Source organism: Diadema setosum, chromosome 21 (assembly GCF_964275005.1).
Source record: "Diadema setosum chromosome 21, eeDiaSeto1, whole genome shotgun sequence".
Taxonomy (NCBI): domain Eukaryota; kingdom Metazoa; phylum Echinodermata; class Echinoidea; order Diadematoida; family Diadematidae; genus Diadema; species Diadema setosum.
The window spans coordinates 14,421,885-14,443,887 of record NC_092705.1 but is presented as its reverse complement, the minus strand read 5'-3'; the positions used below and the strand labels follow the sequence as shown (position 1 = coordinate 14,443,887).

The window sequence follows — 22,003 nt, the reverse complement described above, 5'->3', positions numbered from 1 at the left end:
AGGGCATACTTTGGGACTAAAGGAATACACACGTCATGAATAGCAGGTAAGAGTTGTATGATTCACAGCATACAACACTACCATAAAGTTGTAACAACCACATGACTGGGTGACCAGTTGCAATCTTTACACATTTCAGGCATTGAATTATATGACTCTTACTCTATAAAAGTACCAAGCATTAATAATGCCACCTAAAATCATGAACAAAAACAATATTGATTTGTATTGACCTCTGGAAATTTTCATTCTAACAACTCAACATACAGATAGGACACTGATCTTTTTTTCATGATTGTCTTTCATACGGACGAGCAGAAGACATCATATTTCACATAAATGTAGGTTGGATTGGAAAAAGAGATTATGATTTTTGGAAACGTAACGACAAAAACATAATTTCCATTGAGAAACATGCCACTTTCAGTACATGGTCCCACATACTCATAACCCTGCTGTAGCCTCTAATAGACACATTCTCCTGCAAAGCTGTGCAAACCAAGAGCTAATGTCATCAGCCTTGTTTTTTTTTACTACAATGGGATTTTTGCCTCGTCTCATGCTCAAATGCTACAAGATATTTTGGGACCGTTTTCCATCTGACCAAATCTCGGTTCTCAAAACTATGATTGGGCTCGCGAGAGTTAGTTCTTCCTGAGGAACACGACTTTGATACTGTTGCAGCCGATTTGCGATAAATATCACCACCACTGCAAATGACAAGATTCCTCAATGAACAAATACACATAAAATCCTCTGTGCTAGAACTGTACAGCAAGTATACACAAGGAGACAGCTAGACTCATAGAGATAATCAATATGTTCATATCATCACAACAATGTTTTTTTTTTTCGTAATAATTTTCTTTCACAGTTATATGAATAAAATTGTTAAGAGATGTCTGTTCATCAGACAAAGATTGGTCTGTGTATTTCTACTAGCAGTGACTATTTATAATATATACTTTCCTCTCATATTCTCTCACATTCACTCTCTCTCTCTCTCTCTCTCTCTTTCTCCACTTCAGCCACTCAGGGGAAAACCAGTTAAAATCGTTTGGCAGAGCCTTGAACATCGCAAACAGAAACGGTCTAACAGCCTGAATTAAGGCTACAACCTGCAAGTAATTGCCCTCTCTCACATTCTTTCTATCTCTCCCACTATCACACTACCAAATATCTAGTTACAGAAAGTTATGTACATCATCTTAATATCAAGCAGAGAAATACAAAATATAGTCACTGAAGCTATAATCACATTCAATTTTCTTCTTTTTTTTTTTCTTCCAATTTTTACCGCTAAGGGATAATTTCCAGAGTACAATCAAGGTACCAATATAAAAGATTATCTTTCAGCTATCAATGGGTTATGCCTTTATTTTGCAGCAAGTAGATATTCCCATAGAACCTCTGTTTTTGCTCAAGAAACTTCTGGCTCGCCAGAAATTGGTTAGATTCAACACAACTTCAACCCTTGTCAAACAAAAAAGAAAAAAAAAAATGGAGCATGCCCCGCCATGCAGTTTGAATTTTCTCCTCAAAATCCCGGAGAAAAATAAACCACAGCACTTACCGCCTTGTAAATATACGATACAATTCAACACATCTTTTGCGGACACTACCAGTGAGCGACTGTATGCATTCAATAAAACTTCACATGGAATCCTTTCACTGATAAAGGTGCAAAATTATTTCTTCGCTCTTGGCTATCGAAATTAAAAGCTGGAGAAGCACTAAATTGTGTGGCATTTTAACACACATTGCCTACTACACAGAACACCGTAAAAGACTTTAATATCCAAGGTAGATGACAAAAATTCTTCTTTTTTTGTTTTTTAAACCCTGTTCGAATCCAAAATGTAGAAGACTTTGTAGTACCAAAACAAAACGTTCCAAGGCTCTTTGGAGTGAAGACGAACAAGGTTTCTTTGTGCACATCTCTGCGAGTAAAGAAATATAGTAATAATAAATGATATTCAGAGTTTAGTATTACACAAAGTATTACACAATATGACTTTGGTACAAAAAAAGGTTAAGTGTTGGCACCTCTCATGTTGATATGATTCCGAGTATCTACAGTCGATGATCATATGTGATCCGTTTGACCTAACCTAGCACTCGACTGATTTGTTGCACCACTATTTGACTTTTAGCCAAATGGATGGAGAATTCACAGACATATGCCGGACATTTTTTCTTCCTCCGCTCTCTAATAAAAGAAAAGCCACACAAACTGGTGGCCACTATCAGCACAGATTCCTGCTGGTACCGCTAGAATTCCATAAAATGCTCCAAACCATAAACTCTCACAGTATACCATTCATTCAGTAAAGCTCCATCGTTATGTAAATTGAGAACGAAAAATAAAAACGAACAACTCTCATATCTTGTCAGACTACAGATGACATCACAATATATTCAGAAATAAAAATTGTTCGTAAATGCTGACATTATTTCTTCTTCTAGCGCATGATTATCCATCGATGACTGATTATAAGATGAATAGCCACTGATATTGGCAGCCTCTAAAGAGTTCTCAGATTAACGTCATTACAAAACACCGATAATATCTTCACAGTTTACATGAATGTCATCAACACAGGCAAGATTCTTTAATGTAAGAAGAAAAACAAAATGAGGGGGAAAAATCCAGCCTTTTGCTTAATAACAGAGAAACTGTGCAACAAACAATAGATAAGAGAGAAAAAGAGAGATAGAAACAAGAATGAATATTAAGATTATCATACAACTGTACTTTATACAACGCTTGAGTGGTGCGTAGGAACATATCTCACAGTGATCATCCAAACAAGCCCTAGTAGTAGTGGGCCCAAATTTTTCAGCCAAATCAGAGCAAGTAAATAATGGACCTCTTCTATTTGTTTTCCTCAATAGTGTGTCATGTCACTTTAAACATTCAGATCAAAGTTTCCAGAGACTAATAGAGCTGCCTGCGGGGTAGATCTGTTTTTCAGGAGCCAGAGAAAAACAAAAAACAAAAACAGAGTGTTGCCAATTTGATGAGCTGTTCAGGCCTCTGTCCCGTCGCCCTCCGTCCCCTTGAGCCGTAGCCGGGCAAAGTCTTCAAATATGAGGTCGTCGTCCTCCTCCTCCAGTTTCTGCTGAGTCTCAGTACCACTGCAATGCATGATGGGAAAGGTCAGAGGTCAAATCAGATGAGAAGTCACAGTTTATTGTCATGATGACGGGCAAGCCAGAAAACAATCTAATCCCTCACCAAAGGAATAAAAAAAAAACCAAACAAACAAAAGAACACCAAACCTCAAGTGTCGAGTTGTTGACTCACGTTTCATTCTATTTTTTTTTCTGACATGCAAAACTCTTCAAAACAGCAAAAAAAAAAAAAAAATAAATAAATATAAGTGTGATTCATTTACTATGACCAAGGAGGTTGAAGAGATGGAGTAACAACAGAGTTATTCCCTTTGATCTATGTTCGAAGCCGCCGCTCAAAAATATTTGAAGCATGTGCCAAACAGGATCTGCCGCGCCGATACGAAGACAATTGACTCATGTCTCATTGCATAATCACCAGCCACTTTCAAAGGAAGATATGTCTTGTGATGGTAATTACTTTTCGCTATCCCTTCTTATAAAAGGTAGGTAGTACAGACACGAGGATGCGCGAACAGAAATTGAGGAAAAAATGCTGAAATGAAAATGAAAATTACTCGACTGGGCATACGCGAGCACTAATCTGATATATCTATTAATAAAGAATTATACTTGAAGATTATTACATGTTAGTTTCATTTGGGTAAATTGAGTCGAAAAGTGATAAAACCAGCTTTCCACAATGGTACAGTTTTAAACATTTTCACATAATACAGCTCTGATTTACACTTTTGTGCAAATTTCTGAACGGGATTGACTGTTGTTTTACATGCTTTATTATTAAGTGAAATTTCATTTCATTTAATAAATAGATGAGCAAAATATGGTCAACATTATGATAATGTTCAAAATGAATCTTCAGATTGCTCAGCAAGACGGCGGCTTGGAACATCGATCATCAAAGGCACAAGTGCACCTGTGGAATTCTTTTGTACATCAATAGAAATCTGACAACTGTTTGAATAAATTACAGCCAGTTGGAACTCCATGTATAAAACCTCCTTGCTATGACATACATGATATGGTTCTCAGTAGCTGGGCATTACAAAAGCTTTCAGAAGTTTTGCGTGAATTCTTTAATAATACTGCCATTAGTGTCCTGGAATAAGGTTCAGAATCAGTGCCATCACTTACTGATTCAAGAGAAACTGAAAACTTTTATATTTTTGAGATGAAGAAAAGGAAAGGTTTTGGGAGAATTTGTATTTTTGAGGCCCATGCCAGGCCAGTAGTTCTGATACAGATACATTCATCAAATGCTACTCCAGCACCAGAAGTCCCCTACAAATAAAATCAAAGGTTTAAAGGTACATAACTTTCCTCTGCAAACCTTCATGCCCATAAATGTCTGTATATACACATGTACACATAAATATGAATATATACAAATATATGAATATATCTATATATTCACAGTCATTATATTCATATGACTGAAATGGTGATCATATGCAACATATTGTAGATGTGGGTCACTCATATTCACATTCAAGATCATCACATACTAATTTGCCCAATAAGAATAATGATGACTGTGTTGGTGGTGGTAGTGATTGAAAATAATAATTAAACAAACGTTATGGCAAAGTCGGAACATGATCAGGCACAAAATGCAAATATTTTTCTTATCCCTCTACCCTCTAATAGGTGAAATGGTGTAGTGAAGCACTTTGTGGTATACAATAATCTAGAATAAAGTACAGAGATTCCTTCTTTCTCTTCTTATTTCCATGGAAATATGGACCAAAATCATGACAGAAAAAACAAACAAACAAACAAACAAAATCACATCAAGAGAGAAATGTGAAAGCAAATATCATGTCTTATAACTGCCTTGTGCTATGAGACTTAACAACTTTATTACGATGCGGGCAGAATTTGGTGGTCCCTCAGTTTGAAAATTAAGAAATTAAGGGGAGCACTTATTCTTCAAAAATCACTTGTGACATCATTTGTGACATCACAAACACAAGAGCTTGATTTTCTGTGAAAAACTTTTTAAAAACTTTTTTCCTTGAGGACATTTATGGGATATAAAGTGAATGGAGGTGAGAAATAGTGCTGAAGAGCTCATCGGTTGCGTCAAACACAAATTGAATGTACAAGTTGTACTGAGAAAAAAAAAGTCTCAGATCACAGAGTTACACGGTGAGCAACATTCTTATGTAGTTACTGTGGCTACAGTGAGAGCTGAAATATATATATTTTTTCAATTTTTCATGTAGTCTTGTCCTCCAGCCCCAATAACAAGAATGAAATGCAACTACTTTGTAGTCACTAAACAAAATCAACAGCGTTCTATTCAAGTTGTGGTTTTAATCTAAGATATCATGGAAGAAAGGGTAGTTCACTGTGATATTTGAAATCAGTGTTGTAAAGGAGAAAATTTCTCATTCTACTAATTTTCACTGGACAATGTCTTCTCCACCCAGAAAAGGTCATTTTTCACAGAACTGTATCATCAACATGCACAATGTTACATCACTAACCAAATTATTTTTGATCTGTGTATGCCTTATTTCCTTCACTGTGTTATGTTCATTGATTGGTATTTATATCCATTCATGTACTTCATTTGCCAGAGGGCACAGGTATCATAATGCTGATTATTATCATGAATAGAGGTTCTATTATCCTTCTCATCCCTGATGCATTTCAATTTCTTTTGAGCACTAATTGCTACACATACGTGGGTTTGTCTGACATATATTCTAGTCCACTTTGACAGATGTGTAAGGGGGTACGGAGGAGAGAATTATGGGGAAAGTGAGTAAAAAATAGCTCTGCAAGTTGAGGCCATCACCTTCATGGACAAAAGAAGTCGTCTGCAGTGTTTGTGAAGGTGATTGCCCATTCACACAAGGAGATCAGGGTCCCATTTCATAAAGGATGTTTAGGATAGCAACTCTTGCTGGAAGGGCAACTTCCCATAGCAACAGCCAATCAGGAGGCTGGATTCTTGTCATTGCCATTCCAGCAAGAGTTGCTATCATATCAACTTTCTATGAAATAGGGCCCCAAATCATTCCTAGAATGATAGCAGCTCTGTCCACCATGACTAATCCCTATTAACCCTATCAATGCAACATCTCATTTATACCACTGACATTATCCACAAACTGGTACCCAATTGGGACTGACAGGATTAACTATTAAAAGTGTAGTTATTGCTGTACTTGTATGTTTGCTTTCATAATCTCTCAAGTATTAACCTGTTCTGTAAAGGAACCTGGTGGCTGCCATATTAAGTCTATGGACATTTCAGAATTCAGGATGGAAAGGATTAAGGCCCAGTGCTTGTGTGAATGGATTTTCTGGTCCCTGCTTCCTCTTTCCTCATGTGCTGTATTTTTGAGGAGTTCAATCAATTTCCTGAGAATTTGTCAGTAAAGTTGAGGCCATCAAAAAGACCTGAAGACAGACTATACAGGATTTATGATGCAAAGTATAACAGATTTTGACAAAGTTTGATTCATATCACAAAGACCCAAGCATCTTTAAGAATATTCCCGAACTTTCCTGCAAATTTCAGGCTGACAGCTCATTGACTAAAATCTCAGGACATCTGCAGAAGAAATACAGTCTTGTAGTTCTTGGCTTGGCAAAACTATGATGTATTATGAATGTGATCCTCACATATTGGACCAGACTTAAAATCAAATTATAAAAAAAAAAACCAGAATATGAATGTTTGTGACAGTATAATACACCTTCCTGTCCCAAAGTAGAGCCAAAATACCTCTGAAATTCAAACTAATATACAAATTATGATTTTGTTGCCTTACATGATACTGGATTACTATCAAGTAACACACACAAAAAAAATAAGTTAATTCTTCTACCATGAACTACAACTAAAATCACTCGCAAAATACACTAATTTGGCAGGGACAATTCAAACACAAAACAACCAACCAGCATGCATCATGCAACTTTGCTATATAAAAATCTTACACCATGCAAACGCCATATTCTATCAAATGCATTTGACATAGAACCGGAGTGTGCTTAAAATACCTCTCATTGTTTTCACCCGTTAAGTAAAGTGTTCGGCTGACACAATACTTGCGCGATCGTCCGTTAGGGTCATTCCTGAAGAATGATGCGAAGCAGGGGGGCGGGGCACAGACAAGGCAGGTTGGGGGTAGGGGTGGGGGCAGGGTGGGGGCAGGGTGGGGGCAGGGGTTGATATGGGGTATTTGCAATTTTTATCATTTTGTTGTTGTGGGGGAAAGAGAAAAAAAAAAGAGAGAGGAAAAAAGAGAGAGAAAAGAAACAGAGGGGGGGGGGGGGAGATTGAAAAGGGAGTGTTCATGAAGCGTATGAGTAGAGAAGGGATTATTGCAAAGGGGTGGGGGTAAGGGTGGGGGGCGGGGCAGGGATTGCATAATGATATTTCAGACAGCATGTAGAGAAAGGAGGAAGGGTCAAAGGCCAAACAACATCATTAGTCTATGCAAGCCAGGTTTACTGCTTTCATCATTCACTCAATATAGCAAAGCGGTCAAAACAGAATCGTAGCAAATGGACTAAACATGCAACAGATCTAGAGAACTGCAGTCTACTTGGGCTCATTAGGCATTCATAGTTACAGCAAAAGCAGCATTCAAATCATATCTTAGCACTATCTGTGTTAGGCTCACAGGCTGAATACAGGCAAGTCTCAGTTGGTTAAAAAGAGTAAGCAACTTGCTGGGTCCAAATACATGTATGCACATGTAGACTATTGGATGGCACTGGATTACAAAGCAGCCATGCATTCAAGTAAGAACAACCCAACATATCCTTATTAAGAATGACAAGAATAATAAAATAGAAAATAGCAAAGCCAATTCAACAACTTGTCACATGGGCGACATGGATCATGTCATGTTTTTTTTCCCCTTTCTTTTTCCTTTTTTTTTTTTTTTTTTTTTTTTGGGGGGGGGGGGGTCCTACAGTCTTCATATGCAATCAGGAATAATGAGGATCTAAGGGAAAGCCATTAGGGTACCTTACAAGAAATAATACCCAGTTTCTACATAAAAGGAACAGGGTAGTTTAGTACAAATGAAATAAAGTTAGTATTACAGCACAATTTTGGTTTCTGATATGATCTTTAACAGCTGAAAAATGTGATATTCACCATCCTGGGCAAACAGATGCTAATTAAAACAACTGAAAAAACAAAACAAAAACATAATGCCTCCGGCTACCCTTCATGATGGAGGCATAAAAATGAGCAGAAATGAGTTCACTGCTCTTCTAATGTTGAGTAAACCAATTTGTACAGTGTAGAGGTAGTGGTGATTCCTACATTAAAGATATTCTGCACACAACATAACAATTCTTGATTGAAAATTTGCCTGCTGCAAGACTCTTTAGCATCTGTATTGAATAATCATGTAATATGAAACAAGTGATGGTAAAAAAGAACAGAAATTCTATGAAGGATCTGGTGACGGAAATGGCCCAAAGCAAGCCACTTGAAATGTCACAGCGAGACAAGAAAAGAAAGAACAAAACTACAAGAGTAAAAAATGTTGCAGGAAGTGGTTGAATTTTGATTAGAAGAATCAGGAGATCAGCTTTAGGGGAAAAAAAAGCAGAAAATAAACACTGATAGATAAAAACAATCAAAGCATTGGGAAGCGAGATGCATCTTTATATCAGAACAGTTGAGGGTGATGAACGGAACACTGATGTAATGGGTACAATAGCAATGGGTTTTAGATGAAGAAATCATTTGCATTTATGTATACATCGCTGGCAGTCATCATCTATGACATCCATACATTCAATTTGGATATACTGTATCCGCCACATATTTAGCGAGAGTGACCTTCTTATGAATCGCGACTTCCTGACAATTTCACGGGTGATTATATTCGCGATCGTGGAGTAGTGTAATGAATGGAGAAATACGAGTGTGCACGTTGCATGCATGTCAGGATCAGACTGAAGAATTTTTTTAGTGTTTTGTTAAACTTGCAAATAGCACCCAACACACCAAAGTCACAAAAATAAAAAGCCTGCAAAATTTGTGGCATAAACAGTATACAAGTTGCATTTTGGGGAAAATAGACATGGCACTGGGTGAGAAGGGGAAGGCTATAAAAGCTTGATGATCGAAACTACTGTAAAACACGATATATTTGCGGCATGAATTTTTCGTGAATTGGAGCCGACTGCCTTTTTTTGTGGCATGAAATTTTCGCGAACTGCCACTGGCATTCAATGCATATAGCGTGGACAAGAACTTTCGCGTGCATTTTAATTTTGTGAATCTTGGCGCTCGCGAAATTCGTGAAATTAAAATGCATGCGAAAATTCCTCGTTTTACAGTAGTCCTCTAGAAGCAGCTAATGATTTTATATTTTTCGCCTATCATTTTAGTTTCCAAACAAGACGATTTCAACTTCAATATAATAGGTTTGGGCATGACCTCCTTATCTGGGGCCAGTAAAAGATCGCACTGAATGCACTGAACTAAATGTATGTGACAATAATAAACCCACACACACAAATTTAGAAATAAAAAAGAGGAAAAAACAAGGAAAGAACAAAACAAAACAAGGCTCAGCAATGAGTGGAGGGGAATGAAGTTTTGGGCGAATAGACAGGCTAGAAAGATTGTTAAACATTCCAATTAAAAAGTTATCTCTTTTAATTCAATTTGGCCTATTCCTATAATAAAAATTACATGAAAAAGATTCCGGTCAATGCAACAAACCGTTTGCATGTTTAATTCCTTATCTTTCTTTTTTTTTTTCAAGGCTGGTTTGACAGTCCACCATCGGGCTGGGTGAATAACTTCTCATCAGTAAATCTTCGGGTTAAACGACAGTTCCTTAAGCGGAGACTAGATGGAATCACGATGAGCAAAGAGTTGAAGGGAAGATTGATAGGTTTGAATGATGCATGAAGTGGAGAAGGCCAGACAAGTTCAGCATGCTTGAAGGCAAGCAATTCTCCCTATTGCATCGCGACAGTGGCAGCGCTATTTAATTTCCGTAACAATGTGTTGACAACGCTGTGCCGGTGCACAGCGCGAGCTCTATTCGATCGTTCACGGAAAACATGGAGAATTATTTCTCTATCTCCAAAATTACCATTAGTTTTGCAGATTTTCTCTGCAATTGTTACACGTTTGAAAAAGAAATATGAAGTTATAAGCTCTGAAAATGCATTTCTAATGTGAAGTGACAATTTTTAGTTATAATAAAAAGGGAAAAATTACATGCGATTACCAGATATAAGCTCTGCCCATGCCTGCTGCACAGTAACTCTGCATTACAGGAAGTGCCCAAGTCAACATTGAAAGTGTGATCTTGCTTGACCTCCACATGTTGCACATGGTGCATGAGATCATTTGCATGTAGCATACAGCCAACGTATGGACCCAACCGCTAGGGGCAAAATGTTTTATATGCAATAGGGAGAATGAATTTACGATGAATAATGGGCAAGAAAACTACAGAGAGAGAGAAAGAAAAAAAAATGCATGGGATGAGGAAGTACATGGAGGTGGCATTTGAAGGTATGATGTTAAAAAAACAACAACAATAATATTTGGCAAATGATACTACCCGTAATGTAAAACCAGAAATTTTCACATGCACTTTAATTTAGCAAATTTCGCAAGAGCCAAGATTCACGAAATTAAAATGCACATGAAAGTTCTTATTTACATTACATGCATTGAATTCTAGTGGCAATTTGCGAAAATTTCATGCCACGAAAAAATGCTGCCGGCTCAAGTTGGCAAAAATTTCATGTCGCGATTATATCTTGCTTTACAGTCTACAGAGGTGACTTGGAAGAGGCTTTCATATCAAACGCTAGGGATGCTAACTATGACAGGCAGAGAAAGAGAGGAGAAATCTTTCAGGCTAACTTACTTTGCATCAAAGTTTATCAGGTTGGTGTCCACTGGTACCTCGGCTGCACGATGGAACATTGAAACAAGGAGACAGAAAAAGACAATTTATCGCATGAAAGTCTGAATACAGTTTTTGGTAACACAGTTCAACTGAAAGTGGATTTGGTTTTGGTTCTGAATGGTCAGTCATTCCAGTTCGGGAAGATGTTCAACTGTATGGACTTCAAATATTATAACAGACAACAAAAAATCATTTATGTTGTCACATACATTCTCACTTACATTGTAAATGTAAGTTTATATATGTACATACTATAATTTCTGTGCACTAAAAACATTCTGTTGATGAATCATATGCCCTTATCGTGGTCTTTAATTTAAAGGGATCGTATAGTTTTGGTTGAGACCTGATTTCAGATTTCTAACATTTTTTGGTGAGATAATGAGAAACCTCTTAAGAAATATCAAAGAGCATGTAATTCTATGAGGAATTCAACATTTATTTGATGAAAATTGGTTTTAAAATGGCTGAGATATCAAAAAAAGAGCGATTCTAACAAAGTGTGGGACCCACACTTTATTATGATCGCTTTGTTTTACTTTGTTTTTGGATATTTCAGTCATTCCAAACCAGATTTTCATCAAATAAACTTTGTATTCCTCTTAAAACGGTATGCTCTTTACTATATCATAAGTGTTTTCTTGGTATCTCACAAAAAGTTAAAAGCCCAATCCTTATCTCCACCAATACTGTATGATCCCTTTAAGCATTTTCTTTGTCGAAGCCTTGCTTACACACATCATTTGACCCTCCAAAACATCTTATCTTGCAAAGAGGACAATTATGAGAGCAATTATGAACGTTTTCACACATCATCGGCACGGTTACACCAAGGTCTGACATTGAAATGGCCAACAAAACAGGATGTCATAATGTGATAAGATTCGCCTAGTAGGCTCAGAGGAACATAGCACCTCTGGTATATTGAGACTCACTCTGGGTGTTGTTCTGGGTTGGGGTGGGTGCTGGCGTGGGCTCGGGCTCCTTGGGCTTCGGGTGCGACAGTGTGAACGGTAACTCCACTGACAGGTCACTGCACAATGAGAGAACAACACCCCAATTACTATTCTTATTATAATTATTACTTATCATTATCGTTATTGTTATCGTTATCGTTATCGCTATTGTTATTATTATCATTATCATCATCATCATCATCATCATTATCATTATTATTATTATTCATTATTAATTTTTTTTGCATGCAGTTACTTTCGGGAATATCAGCCAGCTTGCAAAATTTGTAAAAATGGAAATGCACTGATTTATACCACATATAATATAGTATGCACAGATTGATAGATAAACTTGCTGCTAGGTTTTAAGAGGAAAAATACACAATTCATAAATTTGAAATTATTAGTACACTGGTTGTAAAAAAAAAAAAACCCACCTTGTGTTATATGGGTATACACAGAATTTAGATAGAAAAGATTAGCAGTCTATTCAACACACACAGGTACCTGCACTTCAAATTCAAACTGATTTTTCTATACACATATATGTCTCCCAATATCTGTGCTAGTTGAAGGTGGCAAGCAGTAAACTGTAAATTTGGCCGACCGCTGAAGGTGTCTCGATCCAACTCACCCTCCGTATCCAATGATGAGTTTGACCTTGACCTTGTACTGTACGATGATACCCAGGCTCTCCCTCTCTTTCTCTGTCTTTGCACTCAGCCTGAAATAAAACCAAAAAGACGTTAAACAGGATGTTGAAAAATGCTAAATATAAAAGAGAGGTCAGATGCCAAGTTTCCATCAGACAATAAATGAGACGATGTTTTATTTGGATATGCATCAAAATCGAGCACGAGTCCACCGTGATTATTCTATCACAACTGAAAAATTGAAATAAGGGTCAGATGCCAAGTAGCCATGGGACAATAAATGAGACGGTATTTTTCTTGTTGCTACGGGATCTGAGAGTCAACTTCTCGGATATGCATGAAAAGTACATTGTAAAGAAGAAGTCTACAGTAATTCTTTTATCATATCTGATATATATGAAACATTGAAATCAGGATCATATGCCAAGTAGCCATGGGACAATAAATGAGACGATGTTTTTCTTGTTGCTACGGGATCTGAGAGTCAACTGTTTGGATATGCATGCAAGTAAAAATATGAAAGTGCACAGCAATTTTGTGATATCAATCAATACATCAAAGCTAAGAAGTTCAAATGGTTCTAAGCATGAGGGTCATGTGAGGTTTTGATTTATAGACATTTTGGTGGACTTGAATAAGTGCAGAGATGGGGCATATACAACAGTTTCCAAGAATATGTAAGAGTAAATGGTAATGTATAGTCTGTGAAAGAGCTCTGGACATGTTTGAGTGTTACTAAATCTCTGCATAGCTTCAAATTACACACACACACTGGCTAGGATGATGTGGAATAGGCTTCATTTTGTTTTCATTTGTCTGTTCTTTCACATAACCTTTATTTTACAGATACTGCTTCTATTCCCATTGGCTTTCAGGTGAACTTATTTTCACTTTTGTGCTGGACATACTAAAATTTCAATTGATTTCTGCCTTGTCCATCAACTTAGTTATAGTTGTATCCTCCATGGTCTCTATGAATGCAGCATCTCTAATTTAAAGAGGACTTTTATTTTGTGATGAAAAAAATAATACACACAAACATCAATTTTACTAAGCACACACACGCTCTGATTTCTACTCTCTGTTTTATAAAAGGTAAAACATAGCTTCCATATGACTGCAGAAACTGTTGATTTTTGCTTTAAAATGGAGACAAATGCATAAGAAATGTGTGAAATAAAGCTGTGCTAACAAAATTTAGTTGAGAAATTTGAATACAAAATTGTGAAATATCCCAAAGAAAAATTGCAATCTCTGAGCATTCCTGATTGTAGTTGCTATGTGATATTTTAAAGATAATAAAAAGTTTTGGTACCTCAAAAGTTTCCCTGAATTTCCTTGTCTTGGTTTGTGTTTCACGTTAAAGTACGCTGTCTGTGAGACTTACTCGCCCCAAAGTGCTCTCATGTCTTAGTAATCATGCAATAATGGTTTCGTACCAGAGCCGTCGCCGTACAGCGTCGATAAATATTGTACGAAACCACTGACTGCGACCAGCAGCGTGCAGCCCATTGTACGCGTAGCTAACTGCGACCAGCAGCCCCATACACATAGCATAATGGGGCTTCGCATTGTAACATTCAGGATCATGACAGAATTAGTATCGCGGGTAAATGTCAATTTAAAATCCCAAAATTTCTTCGATTTGAAGACTTACCAATTAAGTTGAAGTATTGAAAACAGGCTTCGAACAACGTTTGGTTCTGCCAGTTGTTCGGTTCTGCCAATAGTCCCTTTCTTTTCGAATTGATGACTGAATGTGACTCGGTCGAGAGGACCTTGGGAGAGCTACATACGCCATGGACCGATGCATACACTGACTACTACGGCCAGCGCATGTGCACACAAACATCTTATCCGTTGATATGGGATTTGAAATTTGTGCGCATGTGATGTGTTCGCATGCACTGGCTGTAGTATTCAGTGTACATGGTGTATGTAGCTCTCCCAAGATCCTCTCGGCCGAGTCACATTCAGTCATCAATTCGAACAGAAAGGGACTATAGGCAGAACCAAATGTTGCCCGAAGCCTGTTTTTCAATACTTCACCTTATTTGGTAAGTCTTCAAATTGAAGAATTTTTGGGATTTTAAGTTAACATTTATCCCGCGATACTAAATCTGTCATGATCCTGAATGCTACAATGCGAAGCCCGATTACGCTATGCGTATGGGACTGCTGGTCGCTATGCGTATGGGGCTGCTGGTCGCAGTTAATTGCATGATTACTAAGACATGAGAGCACTTTGGGGCGAGTAAGTCTCACAGTGTTAGTCATATGAAAGGTACTTTAACCTGAAACACAAACTAAGACCAGGAAATTTTTGAGGTACCAAAACTTTTTATTATCTTTAAATTGATTATACTGATTTCAATATATCCGGCCATAGCAGTATCCATCGCGCAAGAGTATATCGCATGCGCAGCTTGTTACCTGTATGCTATTCAATACTACTGCAAGGGCATGTTTCGATCATCATGTTACTAGTGACGTTCAGCTTACCTATGACTGAACGAAGGGGGCACTTTAGGAATAAAAGTCAGGAATGCCAACTTTTCTCATTTCACACTTTCTATCTCAAATATACTAAAAAAAACCAACTCATTACCCTGGCAAATCACATCAGCCAGACGAGTTGTTGTTGTTGTCATTTTTTAGAGCTTTTTCAATATACTGCAAGCAAATTCCAAACGGGGGAAGATGATTATTTGAGTCCTTCTGAGAACTACACTTTAGCTTTAACAATACTGACTTTCCCCCTGTATACAACAGTCACGCACTGCCTTTAGTGGCCCCGCGGCAAAGTGAATGCTCACAACATGTCTGGACACAAAAATCAATTAGACTGGTTGGAAACAGCCACAGCACATGAACTGAAGTCAACAGCACAGTCAAAAAAAGTTCAGAAAAAAAAAATCCTCACACATTTAATCAAATTTGTCAATGGGGCAAAATTTTCCAGGGAGCGGTCGAGGGATCTCGAGGCAAAAAGCACTGCAACCCTCCCACCTGCTAAATTGGTAATTTGATTAATTCTTCTTTTCTTTTCTTTTTCAATTTGCACTGCTTCTGCTCCTGTATTGCATCTCACTGGCGTACAAAAACGAGGAAAACAGGAAAGTTAAATGAACTCTATAAATAGATGTTTTTGCTGTGGCTGCTGTTACTAAGATCGTTCCTTCAATTGGCATTTATAAAAAAACAGAACGTAAGAGAGGAAGGAACCTGTTTGTAACCTGAATCTGTCACCTTGTTCTTACCAACTGATCAGAAAACAGTAATACTAGATCTTGGAACAAATGAACTTTGGACAGAAGTACTGCAAGCAGACACACAAGCAGATGGAAATCTCATTCCACATTTTCTTTTCTTTTATCTTGTCTTGTTTTACAGCTCTGTGGATGTAATGTAACGAGAAACACTCATGGCATGAAATTTTTGAAAATATTGGCATCGACATCCTTTTTAACACTGTGAAACTTTTGCAAACTGCCCTGACTGGCACTCAACGCATCCTGTAGACAAAACCTTTTGCGTGCATTTTACTTTTGCCAATCCTGGCTTCATGCAAAATTCGTGGACACAAAAATTTCTGGTTTTACAGTAACGCTCAGTGAAAGTCGGCTAAAAGTTAGAATCCTTACAGTGTGGACGAGGCCAGGTTTGTGTCCTCGTGCTTCAGTTTGCCGTCCAGCGCCAGGCCCCGCTTGTCCCGATTGTCATCCAGCAGCGGTGTGACCGAGAACACCTTGGTCAGCTTCTGGCTCGGTTTGAGCGGCAGCCCAGAGCCGGGATCTCTGCAAAAGCAGATCAAGAGAGCAAGATTACGGAACAATGCACATATGTTTGGTTTACCAATGAAATTAAAATGCTGTGATCAGACTACATATGACTTCAACCATAGTTAATTCTAGTGATTTTTACAAACAATATCATTCCATCATTAAAACGTCAAATTTGTAAACACACTTTTTTTTTCCCTGTGATGAAGCTCATGGTTACTAAAAGTTCAACACATTCAACACTACAACGTCTGCTTTTGGTGTTTTGGTACAAAAAGGAAAATCTTTCTTTTTTTCTCTCTCGTCTAGGAAACTCTATTGTTTTTGTAGTATAATACAGTACTGCCTTGGCAAGTTTACAAACTGTAAATGACACATATCAACCTTTAGAGTTTGATTCATACAGTTATTCAAATTTTCATTCTGATGACGAGAAAATGCTCAGATAATTTAATATCGTTTTGTCTCTCTGTGGCTCTCACCTGCCAGATAAAGATGCAACAGTCTCAACTGACTTTATAAACAAAAGGGATTGACAGTTTCATATCCTTTATAAGACATATAAATCAAAACTGCACAGAACTTTTCACTTTTTGAACTTGCACTAATGATGGACTCTCTACGGGACAGATGGCCACAACATAGCGCATAGAAAGTCTTCTAGATTATTATGTGCCATGGAAATGCAAATTATTGTTATAATCATTATCATTATCATCATCTCAGCTAGCAGAAATGACAGGACCAGCACAAACACAAGCTAGTAGAAATGACAGGACCAGCACAAACACAAGGAAGAACTCACTCCGTCTCAAATACTGCCACAGGGCATTTATACTGGGCGGTGGAGAAGAGGCAGATGTCTGCGTACTGGCGGACCGACACCCTGATCTTCTTCACTGTTCTGTTGGAATTGTTGGAGATGGTGACATTAACGTCGATGCTCTCCCCATGGTAGTACATCTAGGAGAAAAAAAAAAAGGAAGAAAAATAGAGAAGGATAGTTGTGAGACGTCACTGCCTATCTTTGAGGAGGGAAATCTTTGGGGAAAAAAAATGAAGGACCGAACAACCTTTTAAATTACAAAAAGAATTAACTTTTTTTCCAACAAACTTCCACTTGATGTGCATCAGTGCACAGCCTCAAGGTAACCATGGACAGTTTTCATATACATTGTAAAACCAGAATTTGTTTGTGTGTGCATGAAACTTGCGAAAGTAAAATGCAAGCAAAAGGCTTTGTCTACGTAACGCTCTGAATACCAATGGCAATTTGGGAAAGTTTCATGCCACGTTAAAGGCCAGTCAAAGACACGTTTCATGCTACAAATGTTTCTGGTTTAACAGTAACATGCATAGACAAACCCTGTGTGAGCTTTTCACATCAACAACCAAACTCAGACCAACTTTTTGAGACCAGCCTTGAATTCTAAAGCGATGCAGTCTAGCAGTCACTCTAACATTCTCCCTCGTCTTCACTTTATACAGAAGTTTCTCCCTCATACATCAGAAAATTCTTGTGGATCTGTCCATACACATGTATGTACGTGGCAGTAGTATAGGCAATGACATGCAAGTTTGATGCCTGTGAATTCTAACACCAAGCAATATAAAGAAAACAATGACTGGTTAGAAGTTAATTGAATTCTGTAAAAGTGGATACTTTTACATGAGTATTTTTTTTTTCTTGCGCTCTGTCGAGTACGATGAATTTTGTGAGTTTTTCAATTACTTGAATCAAGACATTACATGATGCTTTTATTCTCGTGCTAGTTTCTGGACGTGCAAAATAGTGGCACAAAACACAGTCAAAATTTTCGTTTTATATGGAGTTTTGTGACATTCAACGGAGATTTTGAAATTGACTGTGCTTTAAAAAGAACATAAATAAATCTCACAGGACCGGAAGAAAAGAGTAGATTACTACTGCGGAGTGGAAATGAAATTTTTTTTGTATAGACCACTTTAATTATATTTGAGAATCTTATGCCTTTAATTATATTTGAGAATCTTATGCATGCATCATCCATATTCAAAGGGGCTAACCAATGCAACTCTAGAAGGTGCCTTAGGTTTGCCAAACACAGCTACACTGCAACTGATGCGCAGAGGAGAGCACTGAAATCGATTACAGAGAAAGAGAGTCTTGAGTGTAGAAAACAACAATCATTGAAATCTATAGGATTTATAAAGTTATGGGGATGAAATGTCTAGAGTTCATAACAAAGTTCATCTGCCCAGAAGACAGGTTGCCCACCTCTTTGTCCAAGGTGGCTTCTAGGTGGAGCTGGCCGGGACTCATGACAAAGTCCTTCGTCGCCTCGGCACCGGGCTGTGGACCCGGAACGTCGGGGGCGTACGTCACTTTTCGAATCGCCAGTCGGACAGAGTTCCTCTTGTGCGGCTTCTCGTCCATGGTTTCTACACAGTGAGGGGGCAAGAACAACAGAATGCACCAAAATATTTAAAACCAGTGACAAGCCTATCGACACAGCTACACAATTTGTAACTTGTACATCAATCTATGCAAACTGTGATTAACAAATTATATTTAAGAGGTATAATTTACATGATTTGTTGACAAGCATGACGTGATATTTATTGCTATAACATTGATGAGGGATGTGCACTTTCTACACCTATGATCTTATGAACAAGTATACCACATCACTTAGCATCCTATTAAATGTTGCGGCCTTCAATTTGTCTTTCAATTTTATGTCTACAACATATAGACTTTGCGAAGAGACATTATGTACTACAGACTTCATTAGAATGAATTCACAAGAATGCCCAAACACTCATTAATGCCACTCTGAATGCAATTTGTACTCTAGCATGGGTATAAGCATCAGAGATCAAAATGGAATGTTTCAACAAAAAGTCTAATCCATTGTTATGCCTCTCTCAACTGCAGCACACATAAATCAGCATGGAGAGGTGGTAGTATACACAGAATAAGTTACAAGTATTGTTCATACACCATTGCATGCTACACCTGAATTTCTCTAAAGAGTATGGATGGCAGACATCAGAAAGGGTGAAAATCGAGAAGAGCACTAAAATTTTCCGAGAAAAAAAAGATGTCCTTTGACAAATCCTTTGTCTCATTCTATTTTATACATCTTTTTTCCTCCATTTGAAATGTAGCATTTTTTTCTCTCATTCTTATGGCAGGAGCAATGGAAATCGTCTCCCGCAACAACCGAGCCGAGCTCTTGCATCAGTGACGTTTGAGAAGAAGGTTGGGGTGAAACCCTATCACCCATGGCCATATTATTTTGCATGGCGCGGTGCGCCGGGAAAGCGGGCCACCCCAAGCCTCGGTTGACAACCGCACAAAAGAGGACAGGGCTTGGATTCTCCCTCGCGAGGGCGATACGTACCCGCCACATACGTCTTGAGTTCGTAGTCGACGCCGCATGGCTTCCCCGTATCGCCCGGGGCGGGCTGAAGTGTGACGGAGGACGGGGAATTGATCGGCAACTGTCAGCAGGAACAAAAAAGACACAAACAAACAAAGTGAGATGAGGTGACACTCTCGCTCAATTTCACAAAATCTCTGAAGTATCGTGTTCCAGAAAGATTCCTGATGTATAGCTCTCTTTTGCAAAGCTAGAATAATCAAATTTATGAATTCTTGCATCAAGTTGTTTCTATTGCAACTGATCAACAAACCATAAAGCACTGACTATTCAGTGTTTGAGTGGTAGCCATTGTGTGGCTATGTACAACCATATGTATGTAAGTATGTATGCCCATGACTTTTATCCTGGCTACTACTAAAAACAATGAATAATCTGTGCTTATCTACGTCTATGAAGGGCGATTTGTCAATCAGATGCAATAATGAAAAAAGAAATCCATGAATTCATTCATTTGCATAGATATGCAGTATTAAATGTACCTGCTGCTATATAGGATAATGATACTACCATAAAGACATAATATGAAAAAAAAACAAACAACATATTGAATATTATAAATATTATTATGCCTTGAAATATAAATAAAGGAATTTAGTAATGAGGAGATCTTTGGTTTGAGTCCAGCCTGTATGCCCATCATTCTATTTATCTTTTTTTTAACCATGGCCATACACTGAATAATTGGTACCCTTGGTAATTATTTACATCGATGAAGGGCAATTTGTCAATCAGTTGCAATAAAGTTCAAAATCATTTAGGCACAATTTTCATTTGAAGACGACACACGATATTAGCCTTTATGAAGTTTTAGATTAATCTGCTGTCTGGTGCAACATCAAACTGAAGTAGTTATTAAACTCACTCAATGAAGTACTTAACTCTTAACATGGCACATTAAAATCCACTCAAAGTATTTAAAGGGAGGGTATAGTTCGTCTATTGAGAATGAGAAGGGCATTTAGTTGTCTCAAACACTATGGGTTTAGTGGCAACTTAACGCCCTTATCATTCTCAACCGACGAGTTCTGGTTCAGATGGGGATTCATGCTTTAACATATTGCAAGATAATCAGAAATTGCTAATATGAAATATTAAAGTGCATACAATTCTAAGAGGAATTCAAAGTTTATTCGAAAGTAAAACAAAGAAGTCATAATAAAGGGTTAGTTCTACCTTTCATTAGGACCTCTTTGTTTTAGGATATATCTCAGCCATGCCAAAACCGATTTTCATCAACTTTCAATTCCTCTTAGAATTGTATGCTCTTTAACCCGCTGAGGACAGACTGATTTTGCTATAACACACATTTCCCATAGACAACTGCCTGAGTATACTTGGGACTCATCCTCAATGGGTTAATATTTCATAAAAACAAGGTTCCTAATTATCTCACAAAAAGTTAAAAGCTGAATCCCCATCTCAACCAAAATGATACCATCCCATCAACTGTTTATATGTTGAATCCACTCAGCTGGGCCAACTATGCGACAGACTGATCTTGTTCACTCAAACACGCGTAAAAATTTTACCCTGTGTTTATAAACTACCAGTAGTCAGAATGAACCTTGTGCAACAGGAAACTACAAGTAGGTTAATAGACCAACACTTATCTACAGACAACTTGCAAAGCTTCCTTTGAGTACAGTTTGTGTGCAAACTATCAACAGGTGTCAAAATTTCTACTAATAACATCATTTTTTCCCCAGTCATTGCAGTATCATAAAAATGTGGTCTTCTTTATTCAGGGTAGCCTCTTCAGTGTTGGCAATGCTCTACCTGAGGGCCCTGTCATGATATCACCCTAGTGTTGCCAGGTACCCACTGTTACACCTTGTATGTAAAACATCTTGTTCAAGGACGTAGGCACTTGACAGGATTTGAACTTGGGACCTTCGATTAGAAATCAGAGTCTTGAATATCCACAATGCCACAGTGCCCCACTCTGTGGCCACAATGTGCCACACGAGGGTGACGTGTGTTCCAATGTGGCATACTAGAGGATGGTCAACTAACCCTGTACCCTTGAGACAAAATGGATCCAAAAAGCTTCCATACATGGTATAGCTGTTTCCCAAACACAATGGATTAAAACATCCAATTTGATTAACCTGTTGAGGACAGGCTGAT

The 22,003-nt window shown here is 37.8% G+C and overlaps 1 protein-coding gene across 1 annotated transcript in view; it reads right to left on the bottom strand.

Moving 5' to 3' along the window:
• Positions 1–330: 330 nt before the first annotated feature.
• Positions 331–22,003, bottom strand: part of LOC140244664 (beta-arrestin-2-like) — a 185,028-nt gene continuing 163,355 nt past the window's right edge. Inside the window, exons 5-13 of the mRNA XM_072324284.1 lie at positions 19,835–19,934; positions 18,706–18,869; positions 17,254–17,411; positions 16,311–16,463; positions 12,648–12,737; positions 11,993–12,090; positions 11,016–11,058; positions 7,153–7,227; positions 331–3,138 (exon numbers count right to left, since the gene is read on the bottom strand). Coding sequence (XP_072180385.1) covers positions 3,030–3,138; positions 7,153–7,227; positions 11,016–11,058; positions 11,993–12,090; positions 12,648–12,737; positions 16,311–16,463; positions 17,254–17,411; positions 18,706–18,869; positions 19,835–19,934 — 990 coding nt within the window. The 3' untranslated portion in view covers positions 331–3,029. The remainder of the gene's footprint in view (positions 3,139–7,152; positions 7,228–11,015; positions 11,059–11,992; positions 12,091–12,647; positions 12,738–16,310; positions 16,464–17,253; positions 17,412–18,705; positions 18,870–19,834; positions 19,935–22,003) is intronic.